Below are 18,871 nucleotides of genomic sequence, written 5' to 3'. Positions count from 1 at the left end.
CCGGGTGCGCTGTTGAATCTCGGGCAATGTGAATCATGGCCAGCGGGAACCAGGCAACCGTCTGAGTGAATCCCGGACTGCCTGGCATTGCAAAGACCCCGATTCCATTAAGGGCAATTTATCATAGTTTTCAGTCAAATCTCACTTACCCAAAATTCTAAATGCAATAAATCCAACAACTTTGAAATACATAAAATGCTCACTAAATGGACAAATCAACTCCATCCAGCTGCATTCATTCCAGCCTGCTTGACATTTGCACATCTTTTTTTCCTAAATGCCCCTCAAATGGGTGAGAGTAAGGCGTATACCCTCCCTGCTGAGTGCTGGTCAATCCCACTGTGGCTCTTTGTACATACAGTACTGGGATCTATGTTTATCTGTGACCTCGTCTAGCAGGCCCTGAAGCTTGTTAGCAGCGTGTGTGTTTTATTTAGGTGTGACAGACTCTAAAATCAGTGGAGAAACAGAATTCATTCATTCATTCCAGGTACGCATCGAGGGAATGTGGACTGTCAGCAATCTCTTTTTTTTGGTTTGACAGTTGGTCTCACTTGGACATGATATGGGCCCGACTCACTTTTGACCACTGAGGTCGCTAATGCGATGGGAACAAGGGTTCATCCAATGCAGAGGGCATTGTGTACCCAAATTCAATATTTAGAGCAGAGAATGTGTAACACTATGTAATAATGACACGATTTCATTCATTGTCCAACAATTAATTAAAAAAAGTAGGCCTACGACAAGACTCTAAAGTCTAAACGTTACGGTGTATACATTCGTGAAATGACTTGTGACTTGGTAATGAACTCTTAGAAAGGGGTCTGCATGTTAATGTGCATAATATAGAAGAACAATATTTAATTTAGTGTTTGGTATGATGTTTGTTCCTTTTGTATTTGATGTAAATAGTCAGACGTGACATTATTGTACCATGTGAGAATTTTTTCTTAAATCCATTTGTACTAGCTTTGTAGAAAAGTTTATTCTATTTTGACAGAGTATTGTATATTTGATAGCCAAATCATATACTATTTAACTGTTTATTTATGGTTGCATTATTCACAAAATCTACTAAGAATTACTTAACATTTTCAATAGGCCTACTTCTGTGTTCATTGGTCGTGTGGGTACTGCATGCATATTATAGACTGCATTTGATCTTAGTTGCCATGTTATAGAGACTTATAGAGCAATATTACTCCTGTTCTTCCCAGACCCTTTCCCATATTTAAGGTATGCATTTAGATATATTTTCTGAAAGCATTTTGTATAAATTTAACTGAGCTCTGAGAAATAATGTATTCTCTCCTCTCGGCCAGGTGCCTCTCGTAAAATAGATTTACTATTTCTCAACGATGGTCTACCGGGTTAAATAAAGGTTTCATTAAAAAGAAGCCTCCCACTGGCCAGCCGGGGCGCCTGATGGAGGGGAAAGGAACTGGTTGGAATTACGTGTTACTTCCACGCGCTACGTCCAACCGGGCAAAACTGCGCCCTGTCAGGTGAAAAGAAGCGGCTTGGACTCTGCATGCATTGAAGGAAGCATGAGGTCAGTCCGTTGCTCTCCCCAGGTTAGCAGAGGGAGTCTAGAGCCCAGGATTACACTACTAGACAATTGACACTAGGTGAAAAAAAAGGGTTTCAAAATCGTGGGATAAAGCTTCTGAAAAAGAAAAAGCAGTTGAGTTTACATTCCACTAACTCGGTACAATGCCCCACAGGACTGCAATTATTTCCACTGTCGACTGCAAAATGTATAACTTTGTAACGACAGATCACTTCCTATAGTAGCAACTGCTGTAGTACACATTGACTCATTCAGTAGTTCACTTTCAAGCTTATTTTATGAGTAGTGATCATAAATGCATCATACTGTAGTCCCCCCCCCCCCCAAAAAAAAAGAATCGTATTTGATATATCTGGGGACCCCCCATCCTCACAAAAACTTGGAATGTAGCAGTTGAGGCATTACACTTTGTTTGACTTGTGAAAATAGCATACGTTGCGTAGCTTGTAGATCTGCTTTTTTCGCAATTTGTTCCTCTTTCTTATATTATTACAAACATTGAAGACGAAGTTAAGGACGCAAATTCTGATTGGCCGGAATGAGATGATGTATGATGATGATGTACGATGATAAGAGCGCCCCTCACTTCACACGGGTGTGATTTTTATAGTACAGTTTGTTGGTTACTTTTGATTCAGTAATGTTTCTTCCCCCCCCCCTTTTTTGAGGGGCACCAGCCCCTCCTATGCACAGCTTTGTGTGTAGGTGTGTTTGTAGCACGGAATGTGATGAATTGATTGGCTGATGTATAATGATGTATGATGATAAGAGCGCCCCTCACTTCACACAAGTGTGATTTTTATTTATTTTGGTACAGCAGTGGTTCTCAACCAGTGGCCGGGGACCACCAGTGGTCCTTGAGGGGGTTCCAACTTCCAGGTGGTCCCCAGCTAAATGATGGAGAGTTGGTAACCAAATGGACCCTTATAGATCTTTAACTCTTGTAGAGTGTAAAATGAAAGCAAATGGACCCTTATAGGTCCATATGGTTTCATTTTACACTCTCAAGAGATAAACTATTGTTAAACAGCTGCATTACTTAAGTTAATTTACAAGAAGTCTACACAATTAGAGAATGTAGAATAATTGTTATTTTGATCAACGTTTGCCTGTTATCCCTCCAACATCAATACAGCATGTGTACATATTCTTTATTCTTTTAGAGAGGCTAAATCTCATCAAATGGTGGTCCGTGGCTCAAATGCAGAATAAATAATGGGCCTTGATATGAAAATGGTTGAAAACCACTGATGTACACAGTATTAAAAGGTCCTTAAATTGTCCCTTCACTGTCATCTGGGGCTCCCCCCGAAATCTGGGGGTCCCGATGACCTGCAGGTTGAGAACCACTGCTCTGTGACACCACAGTGTTTCTTCGCTTTGCTGCTTTTCTCATTAATGGAGTTGGTTATATATATATTATAGTCGTGGCTATTTTGTTACCTGGAGGTCTATTTTGTACTGTAAATGACTTGAGAGAATAAATATATATACTTACGTTACGTATGCACTGAACATCATGTCTGATGAGTTGGTTCTTTTGAATGTCTGATGAGTTGGTTCTTTTCATGGGGGCTGACCTCACCCTATGAAGTGCCGTCACCAGCAGACTTCTAAGGTGTCGAGGAAGGAATGCCATTCAGGAAGTTGTCTTGACTGATGAGCAGCTCTTCGCTAGTGTCCCGTTACAACGCAGGTTGTATGGTTATTAATAAACGTTCTTCTCCAGAGTCATGTTATGAACTTTCCAACACATTATGTTTTACAGAGGCCAAAGATCTGCTCGTCAACACATATGACGAAGCCTTCTATATTTCCAGACTAGTCCTTACCCTGTTGCCAACAGTCATGGTTTAGTGAGTTTAAATGATGTAAGGTGTCTAAAAGTGGCCTTAGCTGCCTTATACTAACTTCCTTGTCTGTTTCAAAGGCAACTTTAGTTAATTAACATACTTATGCACTATATATGTCATCCTTGCTTGACTGTGAAATGGAAAAGGTAGCGAAAACTGAATAACTTCGCTAACACTTTCTACGAAGCCCATGTCTATAATGTATATAATACATTGTAAACATATTTACAAAGCATCGGCTTATAACACATAATCACAGGCATCAGCAATTTCATTTCATTTTAAATACAAGTAAGTATGTTTAAAATGCATTGGTCTTCTTCATAGAAACCACTGCATATTCAAAGCATTTGTTCTTCCGTGGCTTCAAGCTTTGGGGGAGTTTTTTCCACCATGAGCAAATTGATCGAATCGAATCGAATTGATCGACATGATACTGAGTCTGACATGATACTGTCATGATTTTGACCATGGTAATGACAATGATACTGACCATGATACTGTCATGATACTGACCATGGTAATGACAATGATACTGACCATGGTAATGACAATGATACTGACCATGGTAATGACAATGATACTGACCATGGTAATGACAATGATACTGACCATGATACTGTCATGATTTTGACCATACTGACCATGGTAATGACAACGATACTGACATGATTTTGACCATGTAACTGACCATGGTAATGACAATGATACTGACCATGATACTGATTATTTTGACCATGATACTGACCATGGTAATGACAATGATACTGACCATGATACTGACATGATTTTGACCATGGTACTGACCATGGTAATAAGAATGATCCTGACCACTGATCTTGATATTGACATGATGATATAGGCTTTTTCTTTTCACTTACTACTACTACTACTAACTAACAGTTTAATGTAAAATCTGATTTGGAAATCAATTAGATGTTTTCTAAATTGTAAAGCAACAATGCAATCCACCAGGGTAAGGGGCCAGAGGATATTGGAGGGGGCACTGGCCAAAAAACACTGGCTTATATAAACTGACACGTCAGTCAAGTACACATTTATCAACTTTATTGTAGCATCAGTTTACAGGTATAAACACAGTGGTTGAAATCTGTTTTTGTGCAAGCTCCATTGTTTTTGTTACTTTCAGAAAGAAGAAAAGTTTATTTTGCTAATAATTGCATATATTTTGCCTATATATTGGTAAATTAGGAATGCTTTGGCTATCCAAAAATCATAAGAACTTCTAAGGTCTAAATACATAATAGAGGGTATGCACGTGACATCATCATAATACCTGGAAGTTATGCAGGAACGCCTACTGAGTGGCAAAAAACGACTTTCTGTCCTTGACAGCCCATACATCCAAACAGAAAGGTCCTATCTGATTGTATTAAATGATGTTAAACGACATTAAATTCACTTTGCTACTCGATATGCCATTCACTTTATAAATGCGCAGCGGCATACCCTCTATTAGGCTGTGGAGTCCCATTTGACCCCCATAAGAGAAGACTGTTTCTAGATTTGGCCTACAGAATTCTAAAACTGTCTACTGTATGTGTTATTAGATATTCTCTCACTGGACTAACAGAAAGAAGAGAGAAATAAAATTGAAATTAAACTACTCCTCCTTTTGATGGGGTCCCCTGAAGGACCCCTCGACCCCACTTTGAGAGCACCCGTTCTAAAGCGACTACAAACTAAAAAGGTGTTTTTCTTGTAAGCATGATTTATGATTACCCTGGAGAGGTCCATCCTGTCTGTGTCCAGCTAGCCTGACAGTGAGTATCCTAAGCATGTCCGCATGTGTCACAGTTATTCTTACCTCCTGCCCCCCTGCAAAGGACACTACCAGTCATGTTTGGTGTCACTGCCATGTTTACTGACTGCTGAGTAACTACTCTGTTATACGCTGACATATTGTTTTTAATCATAGATAGTTCTATTAGTTTTTAATTATATCATATACTCAATCTATACTAACCCATGTGATGTACAGGCTATATGTCCTCTGAAGTCTCTTAACCTGCAGGCCTACATAACCTCATTCCTTGTATTTTTTAAAGTTGTGTGTCAATGTAAGCAACCAAGTGTCACCTTCATTTTATATTCTAACCCCCCCAACCTCAGAACCCCTAATTGTCTAATCCTACCTGAATCTTCGCCATGGAAATAATGTTGACACACACACACACACACACACACACACACACACACACACGCATGTGTGACTTTGCTGTGAGTTTAAAGGTTTCATGGCACACATTTTCATGTTTTATTATTTTTCTTTTAGGTTTTATGACCTCAATTACACCCACACAACCTGAGCTTTGAACATTGAGTGGATTTTCTGTGGGCTGGAATTTTCTTTGTGTTCTGAAGCCTTTTGAGCTGCAATGAAAACAGGCAAAACAGTGAAAACAGTGACATCTGCTGGCAGATTCCTAGGTCATATACAGTATGGGATCTGTGGGCTCTTACCTCACAATCCACAGGCAAATCAGAGCACTTGTTTGAGCCAGAAAACCCCAGACCACAGAACATCTACTGAATGTTAAAAGTTCAGGTTTTTTGGGTGCAATTGAGCTCAGAAAACCTAAAAAAAAAGAAGAAAATTACAAAAACATTTTTTTATGTCACGATCCCTTTAAATGAAAAATCCAAAAATGTTCCCGTCCCTGGCTTTGTCCCTGGCTGTGTCTGAGCAGGAAAATAGTGTTTGGTTGGTTTTCATCACCAAGTGTCACTGTTGTGCAGCCTAATACACACACATATTACCTGTATATATGATGATTTTGGGTGTGACAGTACAGCACAGTGACAGTACAGTACAGTAGAGGGACCCCCTGGGGACCCCCACGCAGTAACTGTCATTTCTTGACCGTTTCGGACACAGGGCGGCTCGCCGGAACCGGGCCGGCACCCTGGGCGCGTTCCTGTGGTCTGGAACCCACTGGGGACCCCCACACGGAGTTGCACCACTCACTTCACCTGGGTGTGATTTTTCAAGAGCAGGAGCCTATACTATAGCCACACAACAAATAGTAGCCAAATTCATATTAATAATCTTTTTGTCCAGTAGGCTTATATTAAAAATAATCATTGAGACTTAAGTTGGACGAACTGAACACACTACTGCTCTCACTTTCTTTTATTAGTGCAATTGTTCAGCCACTTGGACCCCGCCGCCCCGCGCATTCACAACAAGCGAGAAGTGAAGTCACAGCCCACCTGTCACCCAAATAGGAGCGACTAAAAATATCAGGCACTGCCACAAGTGTTGCTTCATCATGGGATCTGACCAATCCCTGCCCCATCCTTTACCAGCACCAATCGCAACTCTTACCGCTATCCTTAGGATTAGAAAATAGTCTATGATTGTAGTTATGACACACGATGATATGGCTGGGTGGGTGTGCCATGGCCCGGGCGGGGGGTCTTTTATATAAAGCCCTTCGCCTGCTCCTCTCTCACTACTCAAAGTTTTAAACACAAGCTACAAACTACAAAATACAACTGCTCCAACTCAACTCAAGCAGCGACTATATTTGCCAAGACACTGCAAATTAGAAGAAACAGCGGACCAGCCTTGCACTTGCACAGCACACTGTAAATCGGATAATTGAATTCATCACTGCCTGCTCCTGACAGTTCTAAACTTGCTCCTTCGCAAGTACATCCGAAAAGAAGCCTCGATCGTTTTAAACTCCCGGAGAGTTTTTTTGAACTTTCACCACCGAGTGCGCTCGCTTGGCAATAAGTGGCAACGACCCGCTAAAGTTCTTGCGGCACATTTTTCACACCTTGGTCTTAACTGCGGTATAAAAGTGGACACGGAAAACGCCACCATGATGAGCAACAACTACAACGACGAGGACCAGCTTCCTCCACAGTACTACCAGGAGACGGACTTCGGGGATCAGGACGAGGACGACGAGATGCCCGCCACGGAGAAGGACCTGGCCGAGGACGCGCCGTGGAAGAAGATCCAGCAGAACACGTTCACGCGCTGGTGCAACGAGCACCTCAAGTGCGCCAACAAGACCATCCAGGACCTGCAGAGGGACTTCGGTGACGGCCTGAAGCTCGTCGCTCTGCTGGAGGTCCTGAGTCAGAAGAAGATGTACAGGAAGTATCACACCAGGCCCAACTTCAGACAGATGAAGCTGGAGAACGTGTCCGTGGCCCTGGAGTTCCTGGACAGGGAGCACATCAAGCTGGTATCCATAGGTATGTTTTATTTTTATTTTATTTTTATTTTTATATAGGCTATTAAATAAGGATATTATAGTAGTAATGGGAGTATGGCAGTGGTTTTCATTTCAACCCTTTTCATATCAAGGCCCATTATTTTGGGTACCATTTGATGAGATTTAGACTTAATAAAGTTAAAACTAAAATAATTGGGTTATTGTTGGATAGGATTTTGTCCACAATTCCGTTCTCTAATTGTGTAGACTTCTTGTAAATTAAGTAGGCTAATGCAGATATGTGTAACAATAATGTAACTCTTGAGACTTTTGAACACTCTCAACTAATAAAGGTCCATTTGGTTACAAACTCTCCATCATTTAGCTGGGGACCATCTTGAACCCCCTCAAGGACCACTGGTGGTCCCCGGACCACTGGTTGAAAACCACTGGAGTATGGGACTAACTAACCAGCTGTAGCCTCATTGGTAATTGACTAATTGTAGACCTTCTAAAATAAATCAAACAGTTTATGAATACATACTAAGTAGGCCATTCTCAGTATACCACATACACAGAGTAGGCCTACATCCATTTGTCCTCAAATTCAAACTATACAACAGCAGTATTTTTAACAGTTTGCAGAATTAGGTACAGTACATTTCAAGCACAACTGTGGACGACACCATAAAGCATTACACTTGTTTACAATACGGTCCACCATTTTCATTTCATCATACAAAGCAAAGCAAGTTGTGGTCACTATAGTGGTCAGGCCATGCACTGGTCAGCATCTCTGACTCTGTAAATGGTGCATTTACGTAACGTAGCGCCTTTATCCAATGCGCTTTACATAGATTGTGCATTACATTCACCCATTCACACACATTCACACACCGAAGGCGGCGGAAACATGCAAGGCACCATCCAGCACATCAGGAGGTGTTCAGAGTCTAGCTCAAGGACACTTCGACACTAACTCTGGGGGAGCCCGGGTTCGAACTGGCAACCTTGCAGTTGCCATCCGGCCACTCTACCCCTGAGCCACTGCTGCCCCTGTCTTTCACAGTGTGTCTGCATGGCTGCATGAGCTGAGTCAGATATGGAAACAGGAAACAATGACACCAGAGTGCCATTTAGATCACTGGTTAATTTCAGACAGTCAGTGCCAGGTTTACAAGGCCTAGTTGGGCATATATCAAAATACATGATTTTACTCTGTGACTGCTGTGGTTGGGTGATAAACTTTACACTGGAAAGTGGAAATTCCCTAGGGCAGTGCTAATTAGAATCGCGCACATGTATGCAAGACAAGCACTCGACTCATCTATACATCCATATGTGTGCGAGTGTGCACGCACACACACACACACACACACACACACCGCAGCTCGCAATCACACCTCAGTGAAGGTCAGTGGTGTCAGGCCACAGATCCAGGAGCTGCATGCCGTATACTGTAGTTGACAGCCACTCTCACTTCACTAAAGCTCTCCAGACATAGTAGTGTAACCTGAGCATCCTGGATGGCACGTTAATGTCACTTAACACAAGAGTATAAAATGCCCTTCCTGCTGCCTACAATTCCCATAATCCCACATTAGGAGGAAGAACCAGCCAAAACACAGTCTTCCAGTCTCTAGTCTCTTCCACTGAAACCGTCTAGACTAGAGACTTAGAAAAATGGACCTGAGTTGGCTCTGTATAGTTGGACTGATTTTTCCCTCTACACCAATTATCTTTGCCACGGTTATCCGATCTACAAGCTCACAATACGTTGTGATCTTGCAGTTCTGTTATTTTTTGGCTATTGTTCCACACAGAATGTGGGTTCTAGGGTTCAAGTGGTTAAAGTGCCAACATTAGAAGGCTACACAGTGCAGTAATAACAGAACATGTGTTTTCAGGTCAGGATACAGTATATATCAATCAGGATAGAGAACTCAGTCAGGATCAGGGTAGACATTAAACAAGTGTAATTGGAAGTGTTGACAAAGAAATAAGACACATTTTTAACTCTCCCCTGATTGGCTGAAAAGTAGTCACCCACTTGAAAATGTATTTTCTGCTTATTAAAGAGCATTAGAATGTTGGTCAGCTGTTGTATAAGTAGGGTATGCGCATGCATCAAGTGAGTGGCAAGTCAATAAGTGGCAAATTATACTTTAATGTCAGATTTTCTGTCTGGATGTATGAGCTGTCAAGGCCAGAAAGTATAGTTTTTTGCCACTCAGGCGTTCCCACATAACTTCTGAGTATGATGATGATATCACGCGCATACCCTCTATTCCAAGGTTTCATTTTCACTGAATGACTGAGGTTTTGCTATCGATCAAGTTTGCACTGCTATCATCTGCACTGCAGTGTCAATACACTGCATTGGTGTATTTCTGTATTGGTGTATGTCTGTATTAGTGTGCAATAGAGAGAACAGTTACTGTATGTCAGCACTAGGGGCTGCTGTAGTGCATATTACTGGGAATATATCATATACTGGGTATACTGGTAGTAGGTGCATACATAGCGTGTGTCCTTTGTATACCTCCCATATCTCTGAGGAGATCCGAATTGCACGGCGACATGGTGGATAACTGAAGAGTTATGACTGCTAATCAGCCAGCCGCAGACAGATAGACCTCTGCCCCATATTTCATGCAAGGGGAATAGTTATTAAAATTCTGACAGTGAAGCCTGCGGTCCCAGTGACTGATGATCCACCCACACACTCGGGTGAAATTCCCGGTGTGGCCGAGGCTTTGAGCAGAGCCCTGTGAAGGCGACACGGTGTGTCCCATGCATCACGTGCAGTGCAGAGCGTCTGACTGCGTGCCATCGGAACATGTCTCCTCTGTGCTCAACCAGCCCCTCGATCGGGAGTGTCCTGCTGCTGCGTGGTGTTCCCCCAAAGGTGGGCAGTTGCTAACTGTTCAGGACAAATCTCCCACCGTTAGGAGGGGCTCCCCGCTAGCCTAGTGGTCTGGGCGCATATACCACATACAGTATATAGGCCTGTATGCCTGACAGTGTGTCGCGGGTTCGAGTCCAAATCCCGGCAACCTTTGCTGCGTGTCATTCCCAGTCTCTCTCTCTCTCCCTGTTTCCTGTCTATCTTCACTATATCCTATCAATTAAGGCAGAAAAGCAAAAAAAAGAAGAGAGAAACGTATAGGAGAAGGCGTGCTCTACTCAGGGGGGAGTCTTTATAGTCTCAATAGCATGGGTGCAGATTCTTGAAGATACATAGAACAAGGAATATCCGCACTCTCTTGAGTATTAACTTGTTTTTATTTTTAGAGCAGTGGTTCTCAATGTGGGGTCCGGGGACCCCCAGGGGTCCTTGAGGGAGTTCCAGGGGATCCCCAGCTAAATGATAGTTTGGAACCAAATGGACCCTTATGGGTCTGTAACTCTAAGAGTGTACAAATTTGTATTTGCATTTATACACTCTCAGAGTTAAATTAACATTGATTTGACATAAAAAATTGGGCTCCCAGAGAACGAAATGCCATTGAATGGGGGTCCGTAGACTAATCCATGTCAAACTGGGGGTCCTTGAAATTAAACGGGTTGAGAATCACTGCTAGAGCCGTAAAAATCTTCTCTTATGCAGGGTCCCTGGCATATCTCTTTAAATGGGGGTCCGCGGGCTAATTAGTGTCATTTTGGGGGTCCTTGACATGAAAAAGGTTTGGGAACCACATGTCTTAGAGGAGGGGATATGTCTGGCAGAGGGAGGGGCATCTGGCCAAATGTATCTGCATTCACAACCGCACAGCTGATGGAAACAGTACACCATATAGGCATTGACATTCTCCATATAGGAAACATAGGCCATACTATAGATAGATAACATATTAATCCCCAGAGGGGAGGAATTCGAGGTGTTACAGTTAAAGTTGTACAGGTACAAAAGTGTGTATTTTGAAACATAAAAGAGAAATATATACAATAATATATCCTAAAGAGTTTGCTTTTCCTAACAGGCATGTTTTGTGAGTCACCACAACACAGTTTCGGCCTTGACTCACTGGCCTGTTTTCAAAAAATGGTGTCACAAAGTGTAACCAGAGACTGTTTATTGGATGTTTGTTAGACCACACGTCCTAAAAGACAGAGATGGATGGATCAAAAACCCACACTGTGCCATGCTGGCCGCCCACCTGCCTGTGCCAGTCAAACCGTGACACATCAAACAGCGCAAACATCCAGGCAGAGAGAAATAGAAATGTTTTACACCCTGTATTCATAGGAATGTATGGCATAAGTTGAATTGGTAACTCTATAACCAGCCAATGTTATTATTGCTCTCAGGGAGATATCAAATTATACGACAAATTATACGACACGAAGTCCGTTGGCACATATTTTATAAGTGTGGTTGGGGATGGGTTTTGTATATTTTGAAATGTGAGATATATATATTGTATGGGGGTTTGAAAGAATTTGAAATCCAACTGGTGTTTATGCAGAGACTCAGGGATTTCACTTTGACACACATACACATGCGCACACGCGCACACGCACACGCACACGCACACACACACGCGCGCACACACACACACACACACACACACACACACACACACACACACACACACACACACACACACACACACACACACACACACACACACACACACACACACACACACACACACACAGCCTCAGCTGTTTCTGCCTCCAGTGTTACATTGTGACTGAATGACACGATGTCAGGTTGGATCACATCATTTCAGTGACTCGTCATCCTCCTCATTCAATTTGCACAGAAAATACATTATTATTGTTATTATTATTATTACAGCCAAGAGCCAATGCAATTAACAAAATGTAGGCTTTTTTTAAAGTCAACTTGATAATTTGTATACGATTACTCATATTGCTCTGAGTGACACCCCTCAAAAAAGTTCCAACTCCTGCCTGCGCAGAACCAATTTAATTTAAATCCCATCTCTGTGTCGACGATACTTCCACAGACAGCAAAGCCATCGTGGACGGGAACCTGAAGCTGATCCTGGGTCTGATCTGGACTCTCATCCTCCACTACTCCATCTCCATGCCCATGTGGGACGACGAGGATGACGAGGAGGCCAAGAAGCTGACGCCCAAGCAGCGTCTTCTGGGATGGATCCAGAACAAGGTGCCCCAGCTGCCCATCAAAAACTTCAACAAGGACTGGAGGGACGGCAAGGCCCTGGGAGCCCTCGTGGACAACTGTGCCCCCGGTAAGAACCCCCCCCCCAACCCCCCCCTGGGCCATGGACGAGTTATAGCCTGTGCCAAGTGTGCACGTGCACAGGTAGGGGCCCAGCATGGGATTCAATATGTCCTCAAAGTCACGCTTCCTACAAGCTTTGGACTGAGCAGATTGGACTCCTTTCCAGAGATAATAGCCACAACGTTGTGAAAAGGACCACTTTAGCCTTAGTAAATCACGCAGGCTATAGGAAGGTCTGACAGCGACAAACCAGATACCTGAGTAAAGTTCACTTTGAGCTGCATCCAACACCTTCACTTCAATTACCGTTAGGCTGTTAGGGGCAGTTGATAAACCCGTGCCGACCCCTTAAAAAGGGGGGTGCCTTTGCGATTTTCACTTTAATCCGTCCATGCCTGGGGCCATCACCATCATGACATTAAAGTTGACGATTAATTGTCATTGCGAAATAATTAACGATTTGATCGTGTTGTTTTAAATCAAATTGCGTTTTATTTCCTTTAATACACGATGCAACGTTTTTGTGAGCTTGTAGATCTGCTATGTTCACAATTCATGAGAGATCTTTGCCCCAAAATAGGGACACCAGGTTGAGGCTTAGAAGAGCATGAACAACGACGTGGAATTATTTATGGAAATATGGCATTTCTGTTAATGTCATCCAGGTGTTTTATGGCATTTCTGTTAATGTCATCCAGGTGTTTTTATACAGATGAAAGGAAGGGAACAATTCTAACCATTATGCCAAAAATAATTGTGATCAGGGGAAAAAAGGCAGTTACAGTATGTAATACCCTAAAGGTGGCCTTACACTAGCCGATAATCGGGCATTTTTTGACGCTCGGGGGGTGCCCGACTCAATCGATCTGCTCGGGGCCGCTCAAAGCGCGATCGGGATCGGCCCAATCAACATCAAGAATGTTTGATATTTGCTCTGCCCCGCTCCGATTATCCTGTAGTGTGTGGTGCTATCAGATTTCAGATTGAAACAAATCGGCTAGTGTAAGGCCACCTTAATTGTGACAGGCTTACGCACCTCACAGAGCAGTGGTTCTCAACCAGTGGTCCGAGGACCACCGGTCCTTGAGGAGGGGTCCCAGGTTGTCCCCAGCTAAATGATGGAGAGTTGGTAACCAAAAGGGAGGAGCGAGCTTAGGTCTCTCTAAGGACGAGAGGTTATAAATGCTGACTCAAGGATCAGGTTCTGCGGCTCGTTAAGAGGAATTACTGTATACCGTCGTTTACAATTGGTCGCCATGGAGTCCAGGGTCAGGCATGTGCCAGCCGACGAATCTGATACCGGATCTCTCCGGAGAATTTCTCTCCTTCTCTAGCTGTCTACAAGATGAGAGATATGCCGTACGCACGCACGCACGCACGCACGCACGCACGCACGCACGCACGCACGCACGCACGCACGCCGCACGCACGCACGCACGCACGCCGCACGCACGCACGCACGCACGCCGCACGCACATGTACATAACGCATATAAACCGGCCCAGGTTTGGATGTCAGCCAGACTAATCCATCTCTGGAGAGCAGGTAGTGTCAGTATGCGTATACACTATGTATTACTTAGGGGGGGCGGCATGAGGCTGCCCCAGGCGGGGATGTCTCTCTCTGTCAGCTGTCCGACAATGACTGAAGTGCTCACTCCCTCTCTGTCTCTCCGGCCCGGCCCCGGAGGCCCAAGCCATGTGGCTTTAACGTTTATAGCCTCAGTCAGCACCACACAACAACACCCCCAAATTTGGGCACCATTCCTCCTCTTCGTGTCCAGGGAGGGATGGGAGGGATGCTTGTTTGGCACTGTCTCACGAAGTAGAGCGATCTGTCACACAGAGCGTATAGGGATGCACGTCAACGTGCCTGTGACACACACACACACACACACACACACACACACACACACACACACACACACACACACACACACACACACACACACTGATGACGCAATTCCTTTTTTCGTTTTGTTTTTTTAGCGAGAGACGTCTCTTGGCTTTGCCTCTCAGAGACAAAGGTGCAGATACAGACTAATGAGCACTGTGTTTATACGAGCCAATGATCTGAGCTGAAACATCGTTCAAACACTGTGCTCAGTGTGTGTGCTGCACCATACAAGGTTGTGATTTCTTCATGTGGTCTAGTAGACACCATTAGGGGGAAATAAAGCTTATAAAGCTGCAAATTGTCTGTAGAATGAGGAGTATGACTGTGGAGCCATATTCTACCTCCAGCCAAGCCGTGTTGACACAGTAATTCTACTGCTGTCTAGTAGTTCACCGCTTGCACAATATATCTATTATAACATATACATATCCAGCTATAGCCATTTACTGTCTCCTGATAAGATAACCCATTAATCCATTGAGACCTGAGACCAGATTCTACAAATGTCTAAATCTGTCTAAATCTAATTAGACAGTTTTCTGAAAAACCTGTTGCTATGTCAGTAGTTCTCAAACTATTTCATGTCAAGGACCCCCAGAATTATCTGTATTTGGCCGTGGACTCCCATCTGAAAATATATTGTTTCAGGGACCCCCCAGAGGCTAATATTTGAGTTAAAAGCGTTCACTGTGAAATATATATTCAACGATTTTCCCACATTTTCACTATTTTTCCAACAGCTAAAGTTTAAACTACTGGTTTAAGTGGTTAAAAGCCAAAGTGACACCTAAATGGGTTAATATTACATGAAGAGTAAAATAGACTAGGGCTTTCCTCTAAACTTGACATCACAACTAATTGAAAAGCGATAATCCCTTGTGGTGGGAATAAATCATTTCAAAAGTCCACCATAACCCATCCCTTTTGGACGGCTTTAAGTATCACAAAAGTCCTCTGCTGTCTATTGATAAAGTAACATGACATACAGTACATTATAGTCCAATTCTCTTTCTGCAGAAATATGTAAGCGCCGTCTCAAATCCACTGTTTGCGCTCTACTACAGTAGCCACTAGTATCATGTCAGTATTAATTGGATAATGGTGTCCAGTGTTGTGCTATGGGGCCTTTTGAGTGAGTGAACTCTCTCCATTGCTAACGCTAATCCAATTTAGGTATTAGCAGCGTGAAGGGGTTTAGCCGTGGGTTTTTGGCCCATGCATGCAGACAGTTGTCATTGCTGTTATTGCGTGAGAGGGAGAGTCGGAGAAGAAAGATTGTTATAGTCATCCACCCTGGAACAGAGAGCATTGTGGGTAGACAGACGGCAGGTCATGCAATGTTGTAGCTCAAGGTGTTACGGAGATAGTGGTGACAGGCTCAGGGGTGTCTTATTAATAGCTACAGCAATAGGTTTCATCAGCCTGCGTGGAATTGTTTTGTGAGCCCGGCCTGTTTGTCATTGGCTGAATTTGCTGTCTTTCTTTCTTTCTTGCTGATAGGGTTGTGTCCTGACTGGGCGGAATGGGATCCTAACCAGCCTGTGGCGAATGCCAGAGAGGCCATGCAGCAGGCGGACGACTGGCTTGGTGTGCCACAGGTAAGATGGATACCTATAGAACAAACGTAAGGTCTGCACACTGGGTAATGCTCCAAATTGATTGATTAAGTGTTTAAGTGTTTAAGTGTTTAAGTTCCTTACACCATATAGTGGACATCACGTTTCAAGCCTCTCGGCTCTTCATCAGATGAAGATGTATACCTAAACACAGTGAAACACTGTTCATAACAGTGGTCATCCCAGCACTGCACTGCCTTGCTGGCCGTCAGTCTCTTTTAAGAGTAATGTAAACGCTCACCTTGTTCTATAGGTGCCGGTCAGCGTTTATATGTACAACCTTTCACCGGAGCTAAAGTGTTCTTCTTCCTGTATCAGTGTCTTTTTATGCATACTGTATACAGGAGACTTAAAGAAATCAAATGACATTTATTCATATCCATATTTACTTTGCTGTCCCAAAGGTCCCCATCATTTGCATGTAGTATTTTCCACATCACTAGGATGTGTACTGTAGGTGTAAGATGTCATTATTTCATAACACCTTCAGAGGCACTACACATGTGTAATAATATGCTTGTGCTCACCTGAATAACAAACAGAACAAACCCACCGCATGTTACCATTGCGAGGGTGTTTACCCTAACACGGGGGGTTCATATAGCTATCCTCTGTGAGGCATTACATTGGTGACATAGCTGAGAGGTGTGTGTCATTGCTGTGTTGACTCGGGGGGCGGGCTGGATTCCAAGGGGTCGGTGAAAGGGGATGTGGAGAGAGGTCTGCATGGCTCAGACTAAATCCCTGCTGGCTGGCTTACCGAGGGCAGCGGCCCCTTAACCCACGCCGTTGTGTCGTTAAATATAGACAGAGAGCAGCGTGGCTTTATACCCTGCTGTGTGACAGAGAGGGAAACTAGCCCAGAACAGGCAGAGAGAGCGAGAGAGAGAGTGCACGCGAGAGAGAGAGAGAGAGAGAGAGAGAGAGATGAGCGAGTGGGAAATAAGACGGTTTAATCCATGCTAAATGCCATTCTGCAATGCTTGACAGGAGAAATTTGTACACAGAGTCAACCAAGCTTACATGTTTAGAGAGGACCACATTTCACGCTAGAGATGCTTGCCTCATTGTCCTGACTGACTCCCACCGGAGCCTCCATCCCTCACCTCCTCTTGCTAAACTTAGCCGTGCTATACAGCCTGTGAGGAGAATCATTTAAAAGGGAATGAACTGTTTCGGACGCGGGCGGCTCGCCGGAACTGGCCCGGCACCCTGGGCGCGTTCCTGGGGGTCTGGATGTTCCGGGGACCCCCGCACGGTACACTACAATACAGTACAGAGCACAGTACAGTAACTATAACAATAATGCACCGATAAAACCCTTACACCTGCCAGCGATGCGAGCGAGCAAACGATGAAATCTAAGTAGAATACATGTTTTTCAATGAGACTGGCCTGATGTACCGCGAGCGTGCAGCGACGTCGTCCACCCCTCCTATATTCGCTCGCGGAGTCTCTATTTGAGCGAGGTTTCGCGGCACTCCCAAACACTTATTGGTTGAGATCTACATGCTACTATGTATTGGTTATTTGATTGGTTCAGGCTACATCGCAACGCAATGACCGACGCTCCATATCGGTGATATCGCTGTCGGATCAGAGCACTTGTTTGAGCCAGAAAACCCCACAGAAAATCGACTGAATGTTAAAAGTTCAGGTTTCTTGGATGCAATTGAGCTCAGAAAATTAGAAAATACAAAAACGTATTTTTTTATGTGATGATCCCTTTAATTATACATATTTTTTACTCATATTCCAGGTGATTGCCCCCGAAGAAATAGTGGATCCAGATGTAGACGACCATTCAGTCATGACGTATCTGTCCCAGTTCCCTAAGGCCAAGCTGAAGCCTGGCGCTCCCCTCAAAAACAAACAGCTCTTCCCCAACAAGGTCAAGGCATATGGACCCGGTAAGTGCTCAAAACATTGCGGTAAACACACAGGTTATTGTACTCAATCGTTGCACAAGTACAGTTTGTCGATAATAATACAAGGTTTAAGGTTTAAGTGGGATACACAGGATAACCTTTTGGCCAGCTCCTCTCTCCTTTAGTCCCTTTATAGCTGCAATGTTCCTGCTTTCAGTGTAAATTCCACTGAAAGTCTCGACCCCTTTCTTTTCTCTCTCTCTCTCTCTCTCTCTCTCTCTCTCTCTCTTCTCTCTCTCTCTCTCTCTCTCTCTCTCTCTCTCTCTCTCTCTCTCTCGTCTCTCCCCATTCCCATCTCCCCATTCCCTAAAGGAGAACTGCCTTTGCACATAATAGTTTGTGTAGCACTAGCACCACCACTCTTATGGCTTTGTATTTCCTACCATAGGTATTGAACCTGAGGGTAACAAGGTGCTGAAACCAGCTGTGTTCACCGTGGAGACTGTGGAGGCAGGGAGTGGCGAGGTGCTGGTGTATGTGGAGGACCCAGAGGGATACAAAGAGGAGGTACTAGGCTGTTCTGCCCGGCCGATACGGATGAAAAAGCACTCGTCCAGCGATATGCTAAATGACGCAGTTCTCAGTCGCCACGAC

General features: G+C 43.8%; 1 protein-coding gene across 1 annotated transcript in view; it reads left to right on the top strand.

Moving 5' to 3' along the window:
* Nucleotides 1-6,942: 6,942 nt before the first annotated feature.
* LOC306924091 (filamin-C-like) overlaps nt 6,943-18,871 on the top strand; it is a 47,128-nt gene continuing 35,199 nt past the window's right edge. Inside the window, exons 1-5 of the mRNA XM_079502430.1 lie at nt 6,943-7,659; nt 12,596-12,844; nt 16,234-16,331; nt 18,109-18,259; nt 18,666-18,784. Coding sequence (XP_079358556.1) covers nt 7,278-7,659; nt 12,596-12,844; nt 16,234-16,331; nt 18,109-18,259; nt 18,666-18,784 — 999 coding nt within the window. The 5' untranslated portion in view covers nt 6,943-7,277. The remainder of the gene's footprint in view (nt 7,660-12,595; nt 12,845-16,233; nt 16,332-18,108; nt 18,260-18,665; nt 18,785-18,871) is intronic.

The sequence above is a fragment of the Electrona antarctica genome (genome assembly GCF_951216825.1).
Source record: "Electrona antarctica genome assembly, chromosome: 5".
Lineage (NCBI taxonomy): Eukaryota > Metazoa > Chordata > Actinopteri > Myctophiformes > Myctophidae > Electrona > Electrona antarctica.
The sequence above is the reverse complement of the archived record's forward strand: the minus strand, read 5'-3'. Positions and strand labels throughout refer to the sequence as shown.